Source organism: Mustela putorius, unplaced genomic scaffold (assembly GCF_011764305.1).
Source record: "Mustela putorius furo isolate JIRA1106 unplaced genomic scaffold, ASM1176430v1.1 tig00000095_pilon_pilon_pilon, whole genome shotgun sequence".
Lineage (NCBI taxonomy): Eukaryota > Metazoa > Chordata > Mammalia > Carnivora > Mustelidae > Mustela > Mustela putorius.
This window is the reverse complement of record NW_025421280.1, coordinates 19,453,714-19,476,072: the sequence shown is the minus strand read 5'-3', so window position 1 is coordinate 19,476,072 and position 22,359 is coordinate 19,453,714. Positions and strand designations below refer to the sequence as shown.

The 22,359-nt window shown below is 49.8% G+C and overlaps 2 protein-coding genes across 17 annotated transcripts in view; both read right to left on the bottom strand.

Annotated features, from left to right (window-relative positions):
* The window catches only part of STIMATE (STIM activating enhancer), a 52,441-nt gene extending 33,783 nt beyond the window's left edge, over positions 1-18,658 (bottom strand). Inside the window, exon 1 of one of the 2 annotated variants that reach the window (XM_045079012.1) lies at positions 18,340-18,658. In XM_045079012.1, coding sequence (XP_044934947.1) covers positions 18,340-18,499 — 160 coding nt within the window. In that variant the 5' untranslated portion in view covers positions 18,500-18,658. The remainder of the gene's footprint in view (positions 1-18,339) is intronic. The other variant, XM_013052826.2, reaches the window with a different exon arrangement.
* A 1,411-nt stretch (positions 18,659-20,069) lies between these two features.
* The window catches only part of SFMBT1 (Scm like with four mbt domains 1), a 123,900-nt gene continuing 121,610 nt past the window's right edge, over positions 20,070-22,359 (bottom strand). For all 15 annotated transcript variants that reach the window (XM_045078955.1, XM_045078979.1, XM_045078943.1 and 12 more), the window contains one exon: positions 20,070-20,711. In XM_045078955.1, coding sequence (XP_044934890.1) covers positions 20,397-20,711 — 315 coding nt within the window. In that variant the 3' untranslated portion in view covers positions 20,070-20,396. The remainder of the gene's footprint in view (positions 20,712-22,359) is intronic.

The window sequence follows — 22,359 nt, the reverse complement described above, 5'->3', positions numbered from 1 at the left end:
CGTATGGACCCATTAAGAAAGGTAATCAGCTCCCTCATTTGGAGCACAGGAAAGAATGTCCCAGCGTTCACACATCACCTGGGCTGAGGCCGCCCAATCATCACGTGGCTCCGTGGTCTCCTGTGAGAGAACCAGGTGTTCAACTGGCAGAAGGTTCTTCCCCTGGGACACGTGGGGGCTTTGCCCTTGAATTTTATTAGCAGGAGTGAATTAATAAGCAACCTCAACAGAAAAATTAGGTGTAGCTCTTCTCTTGATATCAGTTAAGACCTTTTCCTGAGGTTCTCAACCCAGGCCAGTTAGCACCCCGAGTCTTCTCTTTCCCAACAGTCCAAGGTGTGTAATCAACCAGAACCTCAGCAGAAGAGAAGTGACAGACTTTATTTCCTCAGCCCCAAAGCCTGGGAATCCGGGAGCAGAGCAGAGAGCGGCTGAGGAAGCCCTCGTCTCCCTCCAACAGTGAGCTGACCTCAAGGGGGCTTGTGATCTTAAGCGCCCAGATCATCAGGCCACTAGGAGCTCAGACATCTGCAGTCCTCCTTGGCGGGCAGGGGGAGTCCAACCCACAGTGGTCTGGTGGACTCTTCCGGTGCTTTGGGTTCTGCTCAGAGACCTCTCCTCTCCACACAGAACAGGTGGACAGAGTGAGAGGAATACATCAGCAGTGCATACACCTGTAAAGGAGGAGGAACATGTAAAAGGACCATGGCCCTTAGGATGGGGAGCCCAAGCTACCCCAGGAAAGGCGGGTCTGAGTCAACTTAGGATTCCTCAACTCCCAGTGTTCGCTCTGTCCACCTGCCTGTTAGGATCCCTCCAATCAATTCTCCTTCCGAGAGGGCACTAAGAAACGACCAGACTGTGGCCTGGTGGTCACAAGAGGCACTTCCAAATTTTTCTGCATCCCTTGTCCGATCATGCAGATTGCAGAGGGAGTGGCCGCAGGGATGAAGGCTAGGCAAGCAGCTTGGCTGAAGAGCAAGTCAAAGGGAGGTCTGCCTCCATCTCTCACCTTGAGGCCGCCGGACACCACAGCTATAGGTATTGAGGGAAAGCCATCTGCGCTGCTGGGTTTCAGAGAGGGGCCTGCTGTGGGTGCTGTTCTGGGACTGACTCACAACTGTGTTGTCCTTGGTTCCAGCCTTCTTAGAAGTCTAGAACGAACATAAATCAGTCTCAGAAAATCACAATATGCTGACCCTGCTATTTACCATTTCAAACAGGCCTGCCTATGCCACCTCTGGATGAGAAAGGTCAGACACAACTCATGAGGCCCTGGGAGAGAAGGAGGCGTAGGGCCCTACCAGTCCTCAGACCCAGTGACGCAGCAAGAGTGCCAGCAAACACGCTTCCTTTGGACTTGCTGTCTGCCAAGCTACCCGCAGGAGACTTAGGTAATAAGCTTCTTACCACACCTAATGCCACGCAAGAGAAGCCAGAGGCTATACCACTCACATGGGCCGGGAAGTACAGAACGCAAAGAAACCAGAGCACTCCGTTGGGAAACGACCCAAACAATCCAACACAAGAATCAGGAGACAGGTGACCACGCCTGCATATATGCCACGGGCAAGGGAAGACAGGTGGCCAGGGAGAGGTGGATGCTTCGGGCAGTGAACAAAGACTCTGTACAAAGACCCTACAGGGGACGCCTGGGTGGCTCAGTTGGTTAAGTGACTGCCTTCAGCTCAGGTCATGAGCCTGGAGTCCTGGGATCGAGTCCCGCATCGGGCCCCCTGCTTGGCGGGGAGTCTGCTTCTCCCACTGACCTTTCTCCACTCATGCTCTCTCTCTCTCAAATAAATAAAGAAAGAAAATCTTAAAAAAAAAAAAAAAAAAAAAAAAGAGACCCTACAGAACAAAGCTATATACTAAATACAGGCCAGAAGTTTAGCACTTCTTCCCTCTTAGCATTGACATACGAGCTCCTTGGGCTGCTGGTGTCTTTGAAAGAGGGGTACAGAGGAAGATCCGTCAAGTGCATCCTTACAAAAATCATACTAAGAAGATCAAACACAGGTAAAAATTCACGAACAAGTAGAATGAGTAGGCCCCATTCAATTATCAGTCCCTGTTTTCCTCCCACACGTAACTCAAAGGCTCATTACACAAATTAGTTTGAAATTTATCTTGTTCAACAATCTAGTGCAGACTGTAGAAACTTTGATTTCCTACCCGTTAAAATACACGCGGTGAGCAACGCGGTTGGCTGGGCGAACAGAATATGATGCGCTGCTCCTCCGAGGCCCGTAAGACTAAAGCAGCAGCCAACTCTCATCGTGGCGGAGATGTTTGCTGGCATCTCTGAGCCTGCTGCAGCCACCTTCGGGGGCTTGGCCCACTCACCAAGGTCAAGTCTGTCCAGTCAACAAGCTCTCCTTGTCGTAGAAATACCTGAATCAACCCTCTTTGGCCACCCGGCATATAAACCGGGAGTCATGACTTACTGTTTCAAGTATAGATCATAGACTCTTGGTGAGTAGCGTATCAAGTCTCAACTTCTCCCATCTTCATCTTCACCGTGTTAGTCATGGACCACTGTGTAACAGACGGCTCCACAACGCAGCGGCCTAAAGCACGGACCATTTATTCTCAGCTTACCTGGGTGGTTTTGGCTCGTGGTCTTTTGTAAGACTGCAACTTAGAAACCACGGGAAGCCTTGACTGAGGTCGGAAGAGCCACTTCTAAGAAGCTGCACACACACGGCCACTGGCTGGACTCCTCAGCTCCTTGCGGTGAACGTGGGTCCTTCCAAAGGACTCCTTGAGTGTCCTCCAGACATGGCCACCAGCTTTTCCCAGAGCAAGTAATCCCAGAGGGAGCGCACCCAAGGCAAAAGGTGCAGTTTTTTTTTTTTTTAAGATTTTATTTATTTTACAGACAGATCACAAGTAGGCAGAGAGGCAGGCAGAGAGAGAGGGGGAAGCAGGCTCCCTGCTGAGCAGAGAGCCTGATGCGGGCCTGGATCTCAGGACTCTGGGATCATGACCTGAGCCGAAGGCAGAGGCTTTAACACACTGAGCCATCCAGGCGCCCCAAAAGGTGCAGTTTTTAGCTAACTTAGTCTCGGAAACAACACACTATTGCACTTCTGCCATATACTGTGCGTCACATGGACTCACCCTGATGCGAAGCGGGAGAGGAGACACAGGGTGCAGCTAGCAGGAGTGGGGATCACTGGGATCTGTCATGGAGACCGGCTGTCCTGTGCCCTTCTATGTTCACAGGGCATTTTTACTGAACGTGGAACAGATGACCCTTTTGGGAGGGGGCGGGGGGGCGGGACTGAAGCTGTTCCTTTGCTTTTTGATTCTGTCCCAACCAACGCGGTCATGCTCTCTGCTGACCTGGCTGGCTATCACGCTCCAAGGCAGGAAAAGTGAACAAGGCACTAGCAGCAGTCACCAATGTTTCTGTCCAACCCTACAGAAACTTCCCCAATTTTACTTCAATAAGCAAAAAAATGTTTCCAGCTAAATTCAGTTTCTCACTCACCCAAACAAGGGGGTCATTCTATCAGTGCAACAGCGTCTGCAGACAAAGGGAGCATGGACCCGAATGACGCCATCCACAGAGGGGTACCAAGAAGGGCTGAGGGCCTGGTGCTGGCACCCTGCTTTGGCAGGGCAGGGCAGATGGTCCCGACAACAGAAAGGAGGCCCTGGGATCACGTGACACCCCCCGCCACCCAAACGCACGGCCTCTTGGAGCCCAAAGCCATGCTACTGTGCTGGGGCTCATTAACGTGGTGAAAGGAATTTCTTAAAGTTAGGAAAGCAATTCAATTTCTCCCCAAATCATGTAATTCTTACCATCAGACATAACCCCTGAGATTATAACTCAAGTGGACAAAATCTGTTAAAAAAAAAAAAAAAAAAGAGTGGGGGCTCAGGAGCTGAGTTGGTAACGCAGTACGTAAGGACTGGAGCCACTTGCTTTGGGTAAGGAAGGATCAAAATGCCTTCAATCCAGTTTTATTTTTTCCTGCCTTCATTTATAAAAGCTACCCCCGCCCACCCCGTATGCAGAATCCTGGGTTAAAAGGTTTTACTTTGCACTTAAAAGATGTTGTTCCCTTGTCTTCTAGCTTGATTAATCTGACAAAAAGTCTCTATCAGTCCTTATGTTTATTTCTCTGTATATAGTGTCTTTTTTCTCTCATAATGCTTTCACAATGTTCTTTTTATCACTGTTTTTCAGCAATTTGATTATGATGTGGCTTAGTGTCATTTACTCTGTGTCCATCTGCTTGGGGTTTATGAAGCTTCTTGGATCTTGGGTCTGTGTGTTTATACTTTTCATCAGCTTTGGAAAATGTTCAGCCATTAGTTATCTTTTTCTAAGATTTTATTTATTTATGACAGAGAGATCACAAGTTCGCAGAGAGGTAGGCGGTGGGGGTGGGGAAGCAGGCTCCCTGCAGAGCAGAGAGCCCAATGCAGGGCTCCATCCCAGAACCCTGAGATCACAACCCGAGCCGAAGGCAGAGGCTTAACCCACTGAGCCACCCATTCGCCCTCAGCCATTAGTTTTCAAATATTTTTTTCTGCCCTTTCTTCTGCCTCCCCCAGAAATCCAATTACACATAGGATCTCTGATCCTTTCCCATGGGTCACTGGAGCTGCTTGTTATTTGTCTTTCTTCTGTGCTTCATTCTTAGTTCATTTATACTGACTCACTTTTCTCCTGACTATAGGTCATAATTTTCTGCTTCTCCACCTGTAATTTTTGATTGGAAGCCATACATTATGACTGCCACACTGTGAAGCAACAGGATTTTGCTGTTTTCCTTTAATGAGGACTGAAGTTTGCTGGGGTGAGCACTTACGTCTGTGAAACAGTTCGACCGTTCTGAAGCTTTCCCCCGCTCTCTTTTAAATCAATTCTGAAGTATAATTTACATACCAAAATGCACCCATGTTAGACACAGTTCAAGAGTTTGGAGAAATGTGTATGCTGATGTGACCCTCGCTACCACCAACATACTAGACTCCATCACCCCCTAAATTACCTCCTGTTCCTTTGCAGCTGGCCTCACACCTACCACCGCAAGGCAATCGGCTTTCCTCACTATAAATCCCATTTCTAGAACTTCATAGAACTGGAGTCGCACAGTAAGAATACACTTGAGCTGGATTCTTCCGCTCAGCACGCTCACCCATGGTGTGGCATGTGTCACTAGCTCATTCCTTTTTGTGGCCGACATGTATTCCCTTGTTCAGATATACTATAATCTGTTTATCCATTCACGTGTTGATGAACATTTGGATTGCTTCCAGTTTGGGGCAATTATGAATAAAGTTGCTATGAATATTTATGTACAAGTCCTTTTGTAGCCCTGTTTTCTTTTCTCTTAAGTAAATGTCTAGGGGTGACATTGCTGGGTTGGATGGCAGGTCTAATTTTCTTTTCTTTTTTTTTTAAGGGTTTCATTTTTAAGGGCGCCTGGGTGACTCAGCTGAGTGTCTGCCTTCAGCTCAGGTCATGATCCCAGGGTCTTGGGATTGAGCCCCGCATTAGGTTCTCTGCTCAGCAGGATGCCTGCTTCTACCTCTGCTCCTCCTTGCCCTCCTGCTTGTGTGCTCTCTAGCAAATAAACAAATTACACACACACACAAATAAATAAATCTTAAAAAAAAAAAAAAAGATTTCATTTTTAAGTAATCTCTACACCCAGCGTGGGGCTCAAACGAACAACCCAGAGATCAAGTGTCACCTGCCCTGCCAACTGAGCCAGCCAGGTGCCCCACATGTCATTTTCTTTTTAAGAAACTTTCAGTTCTCCAAAATGGTTTCATCATTTCACATTTCTTCTGGTAATATATAAGAGTTTCGAAGTTCATACTCTCTTTAACTTTTGGTATTGTCAGTCTTTTTGATCGTAGCATCCTGTGGGTACACGGTGGAATCGCTGTTTAACATGCATGTCCCTGATCGCTAGTGATACTGAACAGCTTCTCCTGTGCTCAATGGCAAACTGTGGGTCTTCTTTAGAGAAGCGTCTATTCTGATCCTTTCTGATCATTAAATCATGTTGACTTTCAACTGAGTTGTGAGAATTCTTTCCCAATCTATGGCTTACCTTTTCCTTTTCCTTACAGTATGTTTTGAAGGTCAGAAATCCTTAATTTAGATGTGGGCCTAAATTCACCCCCCAAAATTTTATTTTATTTATTTATTTATTTAATGGGTGGTAGGGGACCATGAGCAGGGGGGAGGGGCAGAGGGAGAAGCAGGCTCCCCGCTGAGCAGAGAGCCCGATGTGGGGCTTGATCCCAGGAACCTGGGATCATGACCTGAGCCGAAGGCAGAGGCTTTAACCCACTGAGCCACCCAGGCGCCCCTCTTTTCTTTTCTTTTTTTTTTTTTTTGTAACAGTTCAAGCTTTTTGTGTCCTAAGAAACCTCTGCCTATCCCAAGGTAACAACGACCATCTCCTATTACAGTTTCCACTTCCACATCCAGATGCGCACTGTAGTTCTGCTGTTTCTGTGTACAGTATCAGGCTTGTTCTCAAGTTGTGTGCCCCTCTCGCCCGGGTAGGCAGCCAAGTTTGCGAGGGGCTTAATCAGAGCAGGAGGATCTTCAGAGGTGTCTACCAAATGCCCCTGGTGTTCAACAGGGTCTCACATCTAACTGCACAGAACACCAGGAGCAGTTCAGCTCCCAGCTTCCCAGCAGCTGTCCTTGGCTTTGCCCCGAGGCTCGCCCTACGCACGCACAGACTCATATGCAGAACGAGACTTGAGACCGCTGAGCAAATGTCTAGGGCTCTTCGTCTAGGTAGCTCCTTTTTCTCCATATTGTCCCTGGAAATTCCGACTGCCTTGGCTTCCTCAACTCTGTCTTCTCAACTAGGCCAGGCCGCTGGGCTCTGCACGGGCTCCTCCTCACTGCTCTAAGATCTGGAAACTGCCTCCAGCAGAACGTTTCAGAGGAGACCACAGGGCCTACCTTATCATTTTCGGTCCCTCAAGGACCATTATTCTGAGCCATCTGCTGCCCAATGTCTACGAACAGTTGTTTCGTATGTTTTCTGGTTGCTTCTAGAAGAAGAGCAAGTTCTACACTACTGACTCCTTCACTGGCAAAAGTCTCTTCACCCACTTTTGTAGAGGCTCAAAGGCCACATTTAGCCACACGGGACAGACTGCTCTGATTTTAACAAGTCCTGGACTCCAAACTCAAAAGGAAAAGACTTTGGCTTTTTCCTGGTGCACCTGCCAGACCTACGAAAGTGTTGCAATGATGCTCTGAGTGAAAAACCAAGCAGGTGAGAGACAGTGTAACCTGATGGCATTGAAGTGGTCCATGTTAAGAGGCTACAGGAAGTCCACCGAGGTTAGAGAAGCAGCATCCCTATGTCATGAACTACACATGAACCCTGTGCACAGCAGGCAGGCAGAGCAGTGGGGAGCTCCGGCACTGAACCAGTATTCCATTTAGAGGCTGCCACAACCCGAGACACTTCACTTAGCCTCTCTGTGCCTCAGTTTCCCCAGATATACAACAGGATAAGAGGAGTACCCACTTTGGGTGGCTAACGTGAGAAATAAATGAGTTACGTTTATAAGGTGCTTACAGGGCTTGACACATAATAGGCACTACACAGTGTGACCCAGTATTGTTGCCAAATCAAACGGGCCAAGGCCCCTTCAGCCAAAATCCCTCAGAGCCTATGGCTCTGACCTCCCAGCCAGGGGAGGCTTTTCAAGAAGACTGAAAACAGAACCTACATTTACATGTTCTCAACATATGCCCTCGCAATTTAGTAATTACAAAGGGAAAGATGTTAACTTCACAGTGGAGAGACCTGGGGGAACCACCTGGCTGCAGTCATCAAGAGAACTCTGCCAGTACTGGGAAAAACCCATGTCAGGTGCCGTGGGGTCCCATGCACTGAGGAGGTCACATGTAACCCGAATGGAATCATGAAGAAACATCAGACAAACCCCATCGGGGACATTCTACAAAACCACTGGCCTGTACTCTTCAAAAGTGTCAAGTCCAAGAAGGACAAAGACAGGCTGAGGAACTATCCCAAGACCAGCCTCCAGGTGGGGAACACCCAGCACTGCACAGGCACCAGCTTGGCCCCTAGGCCAGATCAGGCCAAGGGAGAGGCAGAGGTCATACCTGTGCAATACAGACTGTCCGTCCTGCAACATAACCATCTGGGGAAGTTTCCTAGAAGCAGAGGAGGATGTGGCTGCGTGGGGAGGAAGGAGAAAAACATTCAGGGGCAAGAGAGATGTGGGTAAGGGGAAGAGGCAGGAACGGGTTCAGCAGGTGCAGCGGCCAGGAGAAGAGTAGCCTTGGGGCACATGGCCACATCCAGTGTCCCAGAACGTAGCTGTTCTTGGTCCAGGCTACAAGGCAGACCATGGGGGCTGAGCCGTCTACAGCACAGAAGGAGCTGGGAAAAGGAGGGCCGGTTCTGGAGCCTGGCTGTCCTGCAAGACGCCAGGACACCACCTTAGTTCGAAGCAAAGAAGGACTCCTGGTAGCTATGGCCACTGTGAGAGAGGACAGAGGAGGTCCTTGGTAAGGTCCCATGGTGCCCGGTATGAACACCTCCGGAGAGCAACCCACCCATCACACCCTCTCCTCACCCTCGTGCCTCACTCACATCAGTGCAGACCGAAATCCAGCTGAAGCCACGTCCACGCTGGCCCAACCTGAAAACTTCCACTCTGGGGGCGAACAAGCTCACTAGAAGACAGCTGCCACCGTGCACATCATCCCATCCACAGTAGTGGCCCTTGAACTACGGTGGTCCATAGCAAGACCACAGTGCGTTTGTTGGCTGTTTCCCTGAAGACGTTTTTATCTACCTGGGGTATTAGTAAGTTATTTACCTTAACACGTTGAAAAAGAAAAAATCCATACATAATCTGCTGAGTGGTCTGAGAAGCAACCTAATATTCTTCTTAATTCTCCTTTCATAAAGCAATTTTTTTTTTTTTTTGCCAGCAATTGATCAGATTTCTGACAGAGAAATCTGGGGATAGAATTCCAAACCAGGGTTCTTGACAGAGAAAACACATTCATGCAGACCTCCTCCACTGTGTCAGCAGGACCCCAGCACCGGTCCCCCGTCATCGGCGTCTCTTTCCCACACTTCTGGACCCCAGTTCCCTGCAGGGCTCAGAGAGGGTGGGAGCAGCGGCAGTGAAAACAGCAGACCCACTATCTTCAAGTCTGCTGCGTCCGAACAACCCGCAAATGTTTCGGGCCCCAAATCCCCACCTAAATAGAAAACCTGCTCTCGCCCCCTGACGCCGCCTCGGCCAAGATGCTGACAGGGCCCTCGGGTCTGGGCAAGAGAGGTGGGGTGCCCTGCTCCTGCAGGATGGAGTTACCAGCTTATGAAACTGGGCGATGCCAGCGCCTCACCTCTCTACATCATTTTCCATGTTATTAAGTGAAAATGTCTTCTAAGAAAACGGAAAAGTGGGGCACGCCTGGGTGGCTCAGTCGGTTAAGCGGCTGCCTTCAGCTCAGGTCATGATCCGAGGGCCCTGGGACTGAGTCCCTCGTCGGGCTCCCTGCTTGGCAGAGAGCCTGCTTCTCCCTCACCCTCCCACTCTGCCTACTTGTGCTCTCTTTCTCTGTCAAATAAATAAATAAAATCTTAAAAAAAAGCAAGCAAGCAAGCAAGCAAGCAAGCAGAAAAGCCCATAAGGAACACTGATGAGCTTAAGCAGTTAGAGCCTGGGTAGTTCAGTCAGTGAAGCCTCTGCTTTCGGCTCAGGTCATAATCCCAGGGTTCCGGGCTCGAGCCCCATGCCCAGTTCCTTGCTCAGCAGGGAGTCTGTGTCTCCCTCTCCATCTACTCCTTCTCTCTCTGCTCTCTCTGCTCTTGCTCTCTCTCAAATAAATAAAACCACACACACACAAATTTTTTTAAAAATTAAAAAAAAGAGAGGCTAGAGGAGCCCAGGGGCTAGAACAAAAGCAGGGGGAAGGGGGAAGAAAAGCATTCTGAGCAAGGGGAACATATAAAAAATATAAGGTTGGTTCTGCTTGTGTCCCGAGCTACTGGGCATACAACTTGGTCCATGAAAGAGAAAACTAAAGACAAACTGTGAAAGCTCTTGACACCTACCACTGACTGGGGATAGGAAAAGCCATAGATACTCAACACCAAGACTTTCAAAGTTATTTTAGAGTCAACAACACGATAGCTGAGTTCCCTGGCGAGCATAGTGACTCTATCTCTCCTACCCCTGGGTGCCACTCCATGCCACCCCCCCAAGCACGCCCCAGTTAAGACCCAGCCTCACACAAAGTAGCTCGAGCGGAGCCTGACGGTAGCACAACACACCCTTTAGGATGAAGAGGACCCTCTAACTCAAAGGAAACGTGGGAGGATCTGTCATTCACTAAGACGGGATTGCAGTAACTCAATTTAGAACTCTTGTCATCACAGTCACAAAGGTGATGTCAGGGTTGGCCATCCTGCTGGGGTAGGTACAGGATTTCCAGAAGGTGCTCACACCTGGCCTTCTCCTAAGAGACATTCTTCAGCAGAGCCCCAGCCCACCAAAGCCTGGGACCATGCTCACAGACCAGGCCTTGCCCGCCCTGGCCGCTGTCCAGAACCCAGGCCAGAGCCCTGCCACCTCCACACCTGGGTGCAGTGCGGATGGCCACCAGCGGGAGCCAGTTCACGGGCATGAGCTGCTCCCTCTACGAGCTGGATGGTTGGTTCCTCAGGGGGCACCATGAGATCTAAAAAGGACCTGATAAAGCTGCTTCAAAGGAAATGCTGGCAGAGAAACAGTCCAAAAGGAGCACCAGGTAAAGGCAGAAGCTGACTTGCCACCCAATCATTGAACTCACCCTCCTTTATAAGCGCCAAGCTGTAGGACAAGGGGAGGCTGAAAGGGAAGGCTGTCTTGAAGCCTCTTCCTGGAGCCTCTGTCCCATGCTCTCCAGGCCCCCAGACAACCGCCCTGATCACAACCTCCTGCATTGCCACCCCCCTTCCCCGTGCTGTGCTGGAGGAAGGCCCCCCATGGACACTTCCCCAGCCGCAGGCAATCCACCACCACCTGCGTACTGTCCGGGCAGCCCACTCCAGCCAAGAGCCCCTGGAGGCTGGGATGCAGGTCTCGGCAGTCCCCTGTCGAGGTAGCAGCCAGACCCTTCATAAGCCCTGCCAGGGCGTCGCTCTCATCCTTCAGGGGCACGTACTGACTGAATCTGTTCTCTAGGGCTCCCCTGAGAGTGCACTGCATCACCCCCAAACTGAAAAAATACAGTTCTCAACAGATACAACTCTGCCCCCGCCCCAGGACTCTCGGCAATGTCTGGAGACATTTTTATCTGTCTCAGCCTGGGGGTGGGGTACGTCTGGCACCCAGTGGGGAGAGGCCAGGGACACGGCTGAACACCTGACAATGCATAGGACAGCGCCCGCAGCAAAGAATTATCTGGCCCCAATTCCAACAGCGCCAAGTTGGAAAAGCCAGGGTTAGACGGAACACTTCCCAGTAGTGGAGGAGTCCAAGAGGCTCCCAGACCACCTCTACGCATCCGTGAGGTAAAGGATAACTTCGGGGTTCTCCCCAACGCAAGGCTGTTAGCCACACTCCTGCAGCACCAGGGAAACAAACTGTGAAAAGCAGCAGGTAACCTGAGAGCACTGAGAGCCGTGCAGAGCCTCCTCACCAGCTATGGAACCGACTCAGCTATACTCCCTCCCTGATGCTCCAGGAGGCTCAGTCCCCAGCCGGGATGGCTGTCCTCAAGCACCGGGGGAGAGCCTGCACAAAGGCCCAGGCTGGGAGAGCGCACCTCAGGTAGAGCTCAGACATGCACAAAATGACTCGTAAGTCATTTCAAATGTCTACTTTCATGCTATCAAGAGCCATAAAACTGAAGTTCCACATTAACACTTCGGACATAAAAAAGAATTATTAAGAAAGAAAAATCGGACTTGTTTGAATGGGAAAAAATGAGATGAAGCAGCGAGGGCTTTGGGTCCTCAGAGAGTGCACCTGTGTGGAAAGGGGCCCAAGGAGGGCAGGCAGGGGTAGGGGAAGTGGTTAGGAGGGTCTGGAGTCTGCTGGGCCTGGCTTCCATTTCAGCTCTACACCTACTAACCAGGCCCGTGTTTGCTGTCCTGGTTCTCTCTAGGGTGCCTGGGAAGTACGTCAAGAGCCAGGCACAGGAGCCAGCACAATGGGGACTGGGTACAGAGCAAGCTTCCGGAAGGACATGGGTTCTAGGGGCCAGCACCATGCCCTGACATCTCTGGGGGCAGAGAAGGCCGGGGCCTGGGACGCAGGTCAAGTACCTGTAACCAGCCTGCCCTCAATGCCCAGGCGACACTCTGTAGGTGAAAACAGGTCAGGGTGAGGTGAAGGAAGGAGAGCCTTACCTCTACTAAAAGCCACCTGCTCTGGGTACAAGCTAATTTGGAATTCACCAGCATTGTGCTGGTTGTGTTCAAGTTTTCTACTATTATGCAGTCCACGAAAGGAGGGCGAAAGGCAAAGATGTTAAAAGGTACAGATGTTGTGCAAACAAGATAGCAAGGGAAATGTTTAACCTAATTCAGAAAACAAGTTACTCAAGCTCTTCGATGGGACTCTCAATGCAAATACTGTAACAATGAGGATAACTGAGGGCCCGACGCGTGCCAGATACTGATCCCAGCTTCCTTACATTCTTCCTAATCCCCACAGTCCCAGGAAAATTATTTCCATCCTTCTGGGAAGCAAACAGAACAGTCGGGAAATACAGGTAGGCTACTCAAGGGCACAGGGAGGCAGAAGCAGAAATGGAAGCCAGGTCCGATTGGTTTCAGAGCCAGGGAGCCTGCTATTTTTAACCACCTGTAAAATTCCTTCAAAGAGACTTCATCTTCATGCAAATATTATACTAATTGCAAAGGATTTTAAACAGATCATTAAAGCAGAGGAGGCTGGATAGGCCCCTATAGGGCAACGCTTGACAAACAGAGGTATTTAAAAGGCTAAAAATGCATTTCATTAAATTATTCTACAACCCAGACTGTCCTCTAATTCAGACAACTCCCTCTGGCCTGATTTTACTCCAAATTAATTAAGTTTTACTATAAATAGAGGAGATCACCATTATGGATACATGCTACCAGATAAGTCAGTGTTTAGAAACCCTGAAAACTCTCTAAATAAAGATTCCTAACCAGCTGCCACGCGAATATTGGCCGTCCGCCCTTCCCCTGTGGGCACAATACCAGCCTGGGACAGAAGAAGGGATGTTCTTCCTCAGCCTAGGCTGGCACTCTGGAGGGAGCAAAGGAAACTGGTATTTACTGAGTGTTGGGTGCCGGGCCCAGAGACAGGTGGCTTCTCTCCTGAGCTCCAGCTCCAGGGCGGCCACCACTATGTCCCACTGTTCTGTCAGGTGACCACTGAGTGAAAAGTTACTGGGGAATAGGATATCCCCATAATCTCAAGGGATAAGCCCCCCAGAAATGATTTATTCACTGCAAAGGGGAAAGCATACCTTTACAAGGGTGAGATCCAGAGACCTTCACCCTTCCACCAAGTAATGACCTTACTGTTACTGATAGCAGGGCCACCTGAGGTCACGTGCAGCCTGGTATGCTGTACTAGGAAGCACGCAGCACTGCCTACAGAGTGTTCCTGGTGTAAGAAAGGTTACCTGAATCTAAAACCCTTCCCAGACTGAACTCAGGGAACACAGGGGTCTGTGAAGCAGCTCACACACCACCACAAGGAAATACCCAGACAACCCCAGAACACAAGACGCGGCATCTTCAGAACAGCAATATTTAAAAAAAAAAAAAAAAAAAAGGAAAAAGTGTGTGTGAGTGAACGTAGGGGTTGGTTGTTCTACAGTAAAAATGACTTCAAAACACAACTAACACAACATGTGGCCCTTGACCGCTCACGGTTTTTAAAGACCCCAGCTCTGAGACACATGGGGCATGTGGGCAAGTGTGACTGTGGGCTAGCTGTCAGGTGACCTCGTGGAGGTATACATGTTCTTAGGCAGGATCACGAGGCTGTGATTATGCAGAAGATTGTACCCCTTCTCAGGAGACTTGACTGGAAGGTCTTAAGAGTGAAGTGGGATCCTGGCTTCAAAGTATCTTCAAATGGTCTGGCAAAAAAAAAAAAGTATAAAGAGATAAATGTGGCAAAACATGAGCAATTTCTGAATCTAGGTGGAGGGCTGATATTGTATTATCACTGTATTACTTCTCTTCTTTCCTGGATGTTTGACATTTTGTGAGGTAAAGACTGGGACAGGGTAGGGAGAGGGCACCCCAGGAAGGGTGGCCCCCGCAGGTCTGTGTGTACTGAAGACACAGGGAGGCCGGTTCACCGTGTGAGAAAAAGAGCGACTCTCGTATGAGATTGAGATTTCAAAGCTGGGCAGACTGGTGTGTGATGTACCTCTGGGTCTCAGGAAAACTCTCATTTCTCAATTTTTGTGAAACACCAGCATGCTCTTCCAGCCGGCTAATCCCCACATCTGTAACACGGAAACAGGCAGGTAGGTCTATCCAAGCTCTCAAACCGCTTGTGTTAAAAACCGATTCTGTCTATACTGCAGCCCAGAGCTCTGTGCAGGGTGAAGGAGGCTGGTGTTTCCTGTGCACCACACGTCCTGAGAGTCAACACTCCCAAATGCCAATGCACACGCTGCCTGACACCAACCTTTGGCTGACAGGTGGGCCACGGCCCTGCAGTGAATAGGGTGCTGAGCTCTGGGTGTGCTGTGACTCCGGCCTGAGCGACTTTATCGTGTCACAGACTAGAGATAGAGCCACCAAAACCAGATGGACTGTTCAGCAGGCGGGTCATGACAAGGTCCCTCACTGAAAGCGTTTCTTTCTCCTCAGACACCAATGCTTTGCGCTGACGTCCCAGAGAACCCGGAGGACCCAGACTGGGAAGTCCCTTTGTAACAAGCTTGCCTCTGAGTGGGTTCAGCTTTTCTCACAGGTGGAGCCTCTAGGAAGCTCTCCGCTTAGGAGGTGAGACCTGCTGCCATGTCTTAGCTGATGCTACAACATGCCCGTGGATGCCGGCTGGGGAGGGTCTGTGTGTTCACGCAGCTTGAAGAAAGGCTACATACATCACCTGGTGTTCTTAACTCTTGGCCGTCTTGGCTGAGACCAACTGAAAACCCCCACACAGAGCAAGCACCAGCATGAGAAATCCTCGTGAGAATCAAAATCTTCTCTCTCTCTCTCTCTCTCTCTCTCTCTCACACACACACACACACAAGAATACATATGTGAAGTCTTCCTCCAGGACAAAACCCTCTAGGGCAAAAAACACAACCACCTGTAAATGGAGAAAAAAGTGATTTTTCTGTGCAGGAAAAAACAACAACAACAACAACAACACACCGTAAAGACACCAGTCTGAGGATTCACTGAATTCAGGGATGTGAAGTGATGAAAAATGCCTCAGCCTATCTGGCAGGGAAAGGGTTGCAGCCAATGCAACAGAGCTGGTCTGACAGGAAAATGGAACGGTACCTGCCTGCAGGACAGGGGAACTGTCAGAGGAGAGAGCCAACGAGTCCATGGCTGAGGTGGGGGAGGGGGGCACAAACGCACCCAGGAGGGAAGACTGTGACCCCAAAGAGGTTAACTTAAAATTGCTCAGGAGAGATGACTGCTATTTAAAATATGCTCGATGGGAGCACCTGGGTGGCTCGGTTGGCTGAGTATCTGCCTTTGGCTCGGACTGTGGTTGCAGGGTCCTTGGATTGAGTCCCGCATCTGGCTCCCTGCTCAGCGGGGAGCCAGCTTCTCTCTCTCCCTCTGCCTGCCGTTCTGCTTACTTGTGCTCACTTGCTCACTCGCTCTCTCTCACTGTCAAATAAATAAATGGAATCTAAAAAAAAAAAAAAAAAAAAACAACATATGCTCGACAAAGAAAACAGTGGAACTGATGAAGGATGGGGTGGTCTCATCTTAACACACCAAGACGTCCCTCAAGAGTAGCAAGCGGGACACCTGTCACGGGAGCCTGGCCTCTTGCCAGCAGCTGTGCCTGACTGGGGAACCGACGCTGTGTCTGGGAAGACAAAGCCCGGGCAAACCAAACTGCTCACACGTGCATTTCCTAGAAAGCACCTCCCCCTTTTCCTTGTCCTCAGCAAAGTCACTGCAAAATGTGATGCAGCCCCTGAGAGATTCCCTCCTCACCCCTGCAGTGCCAAAGGGGAAAGCCCCACCGTTCTCAGAACAGAACCAACAAGTTGAAGAGATCATCAGCAAGGGCAGACAGGGTTCTCACTCCTCCACCCCTTCTCCCTGTCACCGTCCTCATCACTGTCCCAGGAACCGACGCCCATTGCCACAGGCACCCTCCATGTCTAGGCTTACACTGAGCAAAAGGCCGCTCGGTAGTCTGGTCTCTGCATACAGAAAGCACCCACTGCAGTGGGGTTTGCACACGTGCTCACGCTGAAGATTAAGCAAAGTGAGTTATGTCCCTGAAGACTCCAGGGCCAGCGCCATCACTCTGAACACGGGCAACCTGGGACACTTCTCAGCAGCGAGCAACTCTGCCCCGTCATAGCCACATTTCCCTCCCTGAACCATGAGTTCAAAGCCTCAGGAGTAAATGGGGCCATCAGCAGCAATCAAATCCACGGAAATAGCCAGAGCTAGGCTAGGAAATCAGAAGTTAGAGAACAGAATGCAAAGTAAGCCTGTAGTTCCTTCAGAGAGAAAGGAAGGCCAGCTGGGGGGGAGGGGGCAGAAGTGGGAGGGGAGGGGAGACCCACACACAGTTTATGCCCCCAAGTCAGCAGCTGATTTTGGCTAAGTCGTCACAAATTATTACTGTGGGAACAAGTGGGTATTTGTTCAGCTGTGAAAATAGCAAGGCAAGTAGAGACTAAAAAGGAAAGAAAGAGTGGCAAACATAAACAGTCGGGCACTTGAGGTAAGGTTTACCAAGGCCAGGCAACCAGAAGAAGTGTCCTCCAAGAACAGCCTCTTCGGGGTTACCTGCATGAAGCCTGGGAGAATTCTCTTAAGCAAGCCCCGTGTTAGGACAAGCAAAGCTGTAACTCCAGCAAGTCCACCCTAGAAGACAAATGCACACAGCTGCAGGATCTGTCCCCAGTGCAAAGAAGCATACTTTCTGCCGAAACTTCCACTCTGCCCACGTGAGCACAGTGGGGAAGTTCTGAGATCCCATCATTCTGGAATTAATGCCTCTGTACAGATCGTTGTAACCCTTCCTTCCTCCAGGATGCAATCACAAGGGCGCTCCTAGGCCCATAGCCAACTGAAGCCTCCTGTTACTGTAATCAAGGGAAGGATGTGCACCAAGAAAACAACACAACCCCAAAATGCACGACGCACCTGACAACTACGGTGGAACTTCCAGTTTTCAAGAGGGGCCATCTGGGGCTTTCTTTTCCATCAGGAAACTCTCAAGAAAGGGCCCCCAGGGACTTAGCACAGGGATTCTGTGACCTCCCAGACCTTCTGAGCAGCATCCTTCACTAAGCCATTAGGTTGCCCGAGTCTCATGGAAAGGAAGGAAACTTTAAATACGAGTAATAGAGTGGGCTGGGCAGGGGAATAGCCAGGGGAGGCTTGAGATGCAACTTAATTAGAAAAGCTTGGGCCAGAGATGGAACAGGTGGACCAGTTCAGGAAGTAAAGAGGGAAAAGAGGAGCAGCAGGGAAGAAGGCAGTCTGGGCGGGTCCTGCTCCAACCAAAACAGAAAATAAAGCTGGGGGAAAGGTGGGGGAAGCGAGGCAGGAGGAAGTAGTACTAGGAAGGCAATGCATGGCCTTACAATCCAGGTATTGCAAAGGAGCGGGATTTAAAAGCCAAGGGGAGTCAGCAAATCTTGGCGGAGTGAAGGAGCAGGAAAAAGCCCAGCATCAGACTGGGGATTTAAGGATGCGGGTGCAAAGGGCGAAGGGGAGACTAGGGAGGCTCTGTGAGGGGGCACAAAGGATTATTCCAGCTGGGGGTTCATGACGCCCGGCTGGGAAGTGCAGTAGCCTTAATTCGCGATGACAAGATAGCGGGACGGCGAGTTTTAGGCAGTTACATCGGAAGAGAGGCGTGTGCGGGCTGTAGGAGAGAACCAGTGACCCCTGACTAAGGGCTGTCTCGAGAAGGCGAGGGACTCAGGACCCTAGGTCCTGAGGGGGGAGGGAGCTCCCGCTAGTCCGGGAATGCCCAGCCTGCGCTCGCGGACAGAAGGCACCCGAGCCAAAGGGCCCGGGGACCCAGGCCTTAACTCTTCTGGCAGGAGGGTCTCCAGGGCGGGGCTGGGCCTGCGGTGGTCCCACAGGGCCTCAGGAGGGGCGGGGGTCCCGGACTCACGCATCAATGTGCTGAAGGCCACGACGCCGAGCAGCCCCTGCAGGAAGATGCCGAAACTGTGCATGAGCGCGCCGCTCTCGCAGCGGCCCGCCCCGGACGCGACGGTGGAGGGCGGCCCGCCCGGGAGCCCGCGGCTCGCGTTCCCGGCGGGGCCCTGCATGGCGGGCCTCGCGGAGGGGCGCGGGGCGCCGCGGCCAGCCCGCCCGCCCGGCCTCGCTGCCTGCGGGGGCCGCGCCGCCGAGCTCCGGGCCGGGAGTCGAAGCCGGGAGCCGGTACCTCCGCCCCGCGGCCCACTCGCCGCCGCGCGTAACCCGACGTCTGAGACCGCAGCGCCTGATTGGCTCGGCCGGGCGTGGGGGCGGGCCTCGGCCTCTCCGGCTCTCCCCTCCCCACCATGGGCGGGGCTCCGGCTGGGCGTGGGGGCGGGGCCGTGCGTCCAGGCCGCAGGTAGAGCGGGGCAGGTGAGCACGGCTGCTCGAATGTCGGTGAGCCCGAGGTACCTCCTTCTCCTCCTCCACCCTCCCCTCGCCGAGCTCCACGTAGGAAAGGCAGGAGCCCGGGACCATCTGCGACTAAATTCTTTTCCTTCCCAAGATGAAGCCCTCACACCCTGCAGAATTTATTAAAAATGCTCCTGGATTCCACCCTCAGATTCCGATTCAGTAGTTCGGAGACAGAGCGGAATCATCTGCATTTTCAGTCAGCATCCTAGATTATCCTGAAGGAGGCGGTGAGGAAAATAAACCGAGACTCTGCCCACAGGCATATTCCTTCCCATCCAGACGTTTGGCGTCCTTCTACTTTCCTTGTTAGTACGAATATTGTGGCCAAAAGCTTATCTTCGTCAATCAGGCCCCAGTTGACTTTTTTTCTTCCCTAAACATTATGTAAATGGTCATTTTAATCCAATCAATGTCGTTTAGAAATATACAAGGTTTATACTGAAAACATGTCAACATATGCCTGTCTTGTTAATTTTGAACATGCATCATAAAGCCAAATTGTTGGTAATCGGCAGAATCTCTAAGGACCCCCTCCCTCCACACATACCGTTTATTCCCACCCTTGACCCTTTGGAACCAGCTCTCTCCCTCTACCGGGGCCTCTAGTCCCTGTTGTCTCATGGAACTTCCCAAGCCCCTCTGGCTTTTCTCCAGACACCTCTTGCTGGTGCTCTCCAGTCCCTAGCCTTCCTGCTGCATCCACGTAATGACCGTATACGCATGGTATTCACTCCAGTAGACACTGGGCTACATTTGTAGGACAAGAAAAACTGTATTTAGGGAAATTTTCCCTAAAAGATAGCCACCACGGAATTCCAATGGGCTAAAAGCTTACAAAAGCTTTCTGGGTTAACAGGAATTAACCGGATTATCCAGAGAACAAAAGTGCTATTGGCTCCTTAGAGCCAATTCTTTAGCCCTTCTCTTAGGATGCACTTCACAGCTCCTCTGTCTTAAATGGCATTCCAGCTCCATGTGCCACTCTTCCCTTTCCCTGCAGAATGAACTGCTACTGCTTGAGGCCCGTCTAACCTCCCTCTCCCTGTACGGCTTCCACGTGACCTTGTGTCTACTGCTCCATTAGAACTTCTCCAACTGCTCCAATAGACGGTGGTACACGTCTCTCTCCCACACCTGAGTGTGAGTACTGGTTTTTATTCACCCTTGAATCCAACATAGTGCCTGGCACAGAGAACATGGCAACACTTTTTAAATTAAACTGAATTTTAATTTATAAAATTTAAAACTCTCCACAAGTATTGACCATGGGAAAATACAGAAAATCAGGTTAAGAAAATAAATAGGCCAGGGAAAATTGTGTTACCGTCTTTAAGTCTAAGAAGGTCTCTTATGGGGATACTCAACAGTTACAGTCCATGTTCAGAGGGAACCAGGTAAGAGAATGAGTACTTAATGCAGGAGAGACTGTGGGCTGGTATAAGAAGACTGTTAATTGATTGAAGATACAGGCAGCTTAAGGAAAGTTGCACACAGAGCTGAAGAATGAAGTTTTTGACAGAGCACTGCTCTGCACACCCAGATGTGGAGGGATCCTTAAGGCCCGTTGCTGCTGTACCAAGGCAAATGTAGACAAAGGAGAAGCATTCTTCTGAGATCAGGGGCAGATTCCCCAAAGCCAGGAGCAAAGGTGCTATGGGGAAATTCTGCTTCTCCTACCTTTCCTGAACTACAGTTAAAAAGTACCCAAAAATCCAGAGGATAAAGATTGGACAGCAGGAGAGGGGGGAGAATTCTGGAAATGTAAATTTTACTGAAGTAGAAAGAACTTTCTTCTCCTTTCAGAGATGATTCTGAGGCCCCACTGGAATGAGTTTTGAAGGATTTACTCTGGCCAAGATGTCTTCTTTGCTGTCAAATGAAGTTAAACATAGCTTAAGACGTGTTTTAATTCTTACAACCACTTAAAACTGTTATAATATACCACAAGTTCTTATACACTCTTATTTACAAAAAAACAAAAAAACCCCACAGAATATTCATCCAAAATAGTTTTTTTTTAATCCCTTGAAGTTATACCCATCAAACTGGATGGGAGTTATTTTATAGGTATTCTTGTGCATATTTCTCCTTAATTATACTTTACCCTCATAGCATAACTTTTAAAATTAAGAGAAAAACAGCAAGCAGGAAGGATACAATGCAATATGCATTTCATTTTGTTCGAAACAAGCAGCTTAAAAAAAAAAAAAAAAGGCTAGCATAAACAAAGTGCATCAGTTCCAACAAGTTAGTATCAGAAACAGGCCCAAGGACAGTGCTGGAACCAGCCAGAAGTCCCACCCTAGCAGGCCTCTGATTGTCTTTAGAGAATATTCAACCTCCCCCCCCCCAAAAAAAAAGAAAGAAAAGAAAAAAAGGAAAATAAATGAAAGCTTAAAAATCTCGAAGCATTCAAACTACACTTCCCTAGAGCCTTCTTACAAAAGGAGATAAGGAACTGTCCAGTTTTAGCTTTGTCTAAACTTTGTACAGGACCTTCAATCATCTGCTTTGTGATTTGATTTGCCCCCATAGCCTACCTTCATCCTTCCAGCACTATTTGCCCACCTCCATTCTGCCAAGCTAGGCATGCAGTTAGGTTGACTATACCATGTAGAAACCCCTCTGGACAGAGTTTCCACACATCCTGAGACTAGGCACCCCCACTGGCAATGGCGGCATCATCTCACCAGGCAGTATCATCCTTTGTCCCCAAATAGCTCAGGGTCCACACTTGACTGCTAGTGTTGAGGACCTGTCCACCAAAGCTGTAGATTCTCTTTTACAACCGTGCCTTGTGAGAGGCCATAGCACCAGGACAAACCCAAATGGTGTGGTAAGTCAGAGAAGACATAAGGGGATGGAGTTTTAGGCCTATTTCTCCATTACCCCCTGCTGGTTTTGTGGGTTCTTATGAAAAATCTAAGCATTCTGAAACACCAGAAGCAAGAAAATCTCCAGGGCATTTACTGTCCACTACCTTCATATCTTCACCCTGCAGGCTGCCCTCAGAAGCAAGGCTACCTCCGTGGTCTGGGACAAGTACAGGGAAACCCCAAGTAAGAAGGCTTAGAACCAGATGTGTGGACTGGGCTTTGAGTTTAGAACTCTTCTGCAAAAACTCCACGTCCATAGGTGGCTTGCTTAGGTAGATTCAAATTTTCAGAGTACGTACTTCTCATACAAGGGGTGAGAGTCATCAAAATTCACTAACAGAACATGGTAAAGTAAATCAAGTCATGGAAGAATTACAATTGCATGAAAGGGACTGACTTCTTTTTGGCTTTGCAGGAGACTGTTCTACAGGGTTTCTGAGAAAGCATCAGGACCATGACATGCACTTATTTACAGTGGACCCAGGACCAAAGACATTCAAATTTTAAAAAGGGGGGTCCCTGGTTCCCAAGATTTATACTTCACTTGTTAGTGATGTCTTTTCCTTCATCTTCCTAAGGCCAAATGATAACATAGAACTCTTTTAAACTTACACACACCCACACACACACACACACACCCC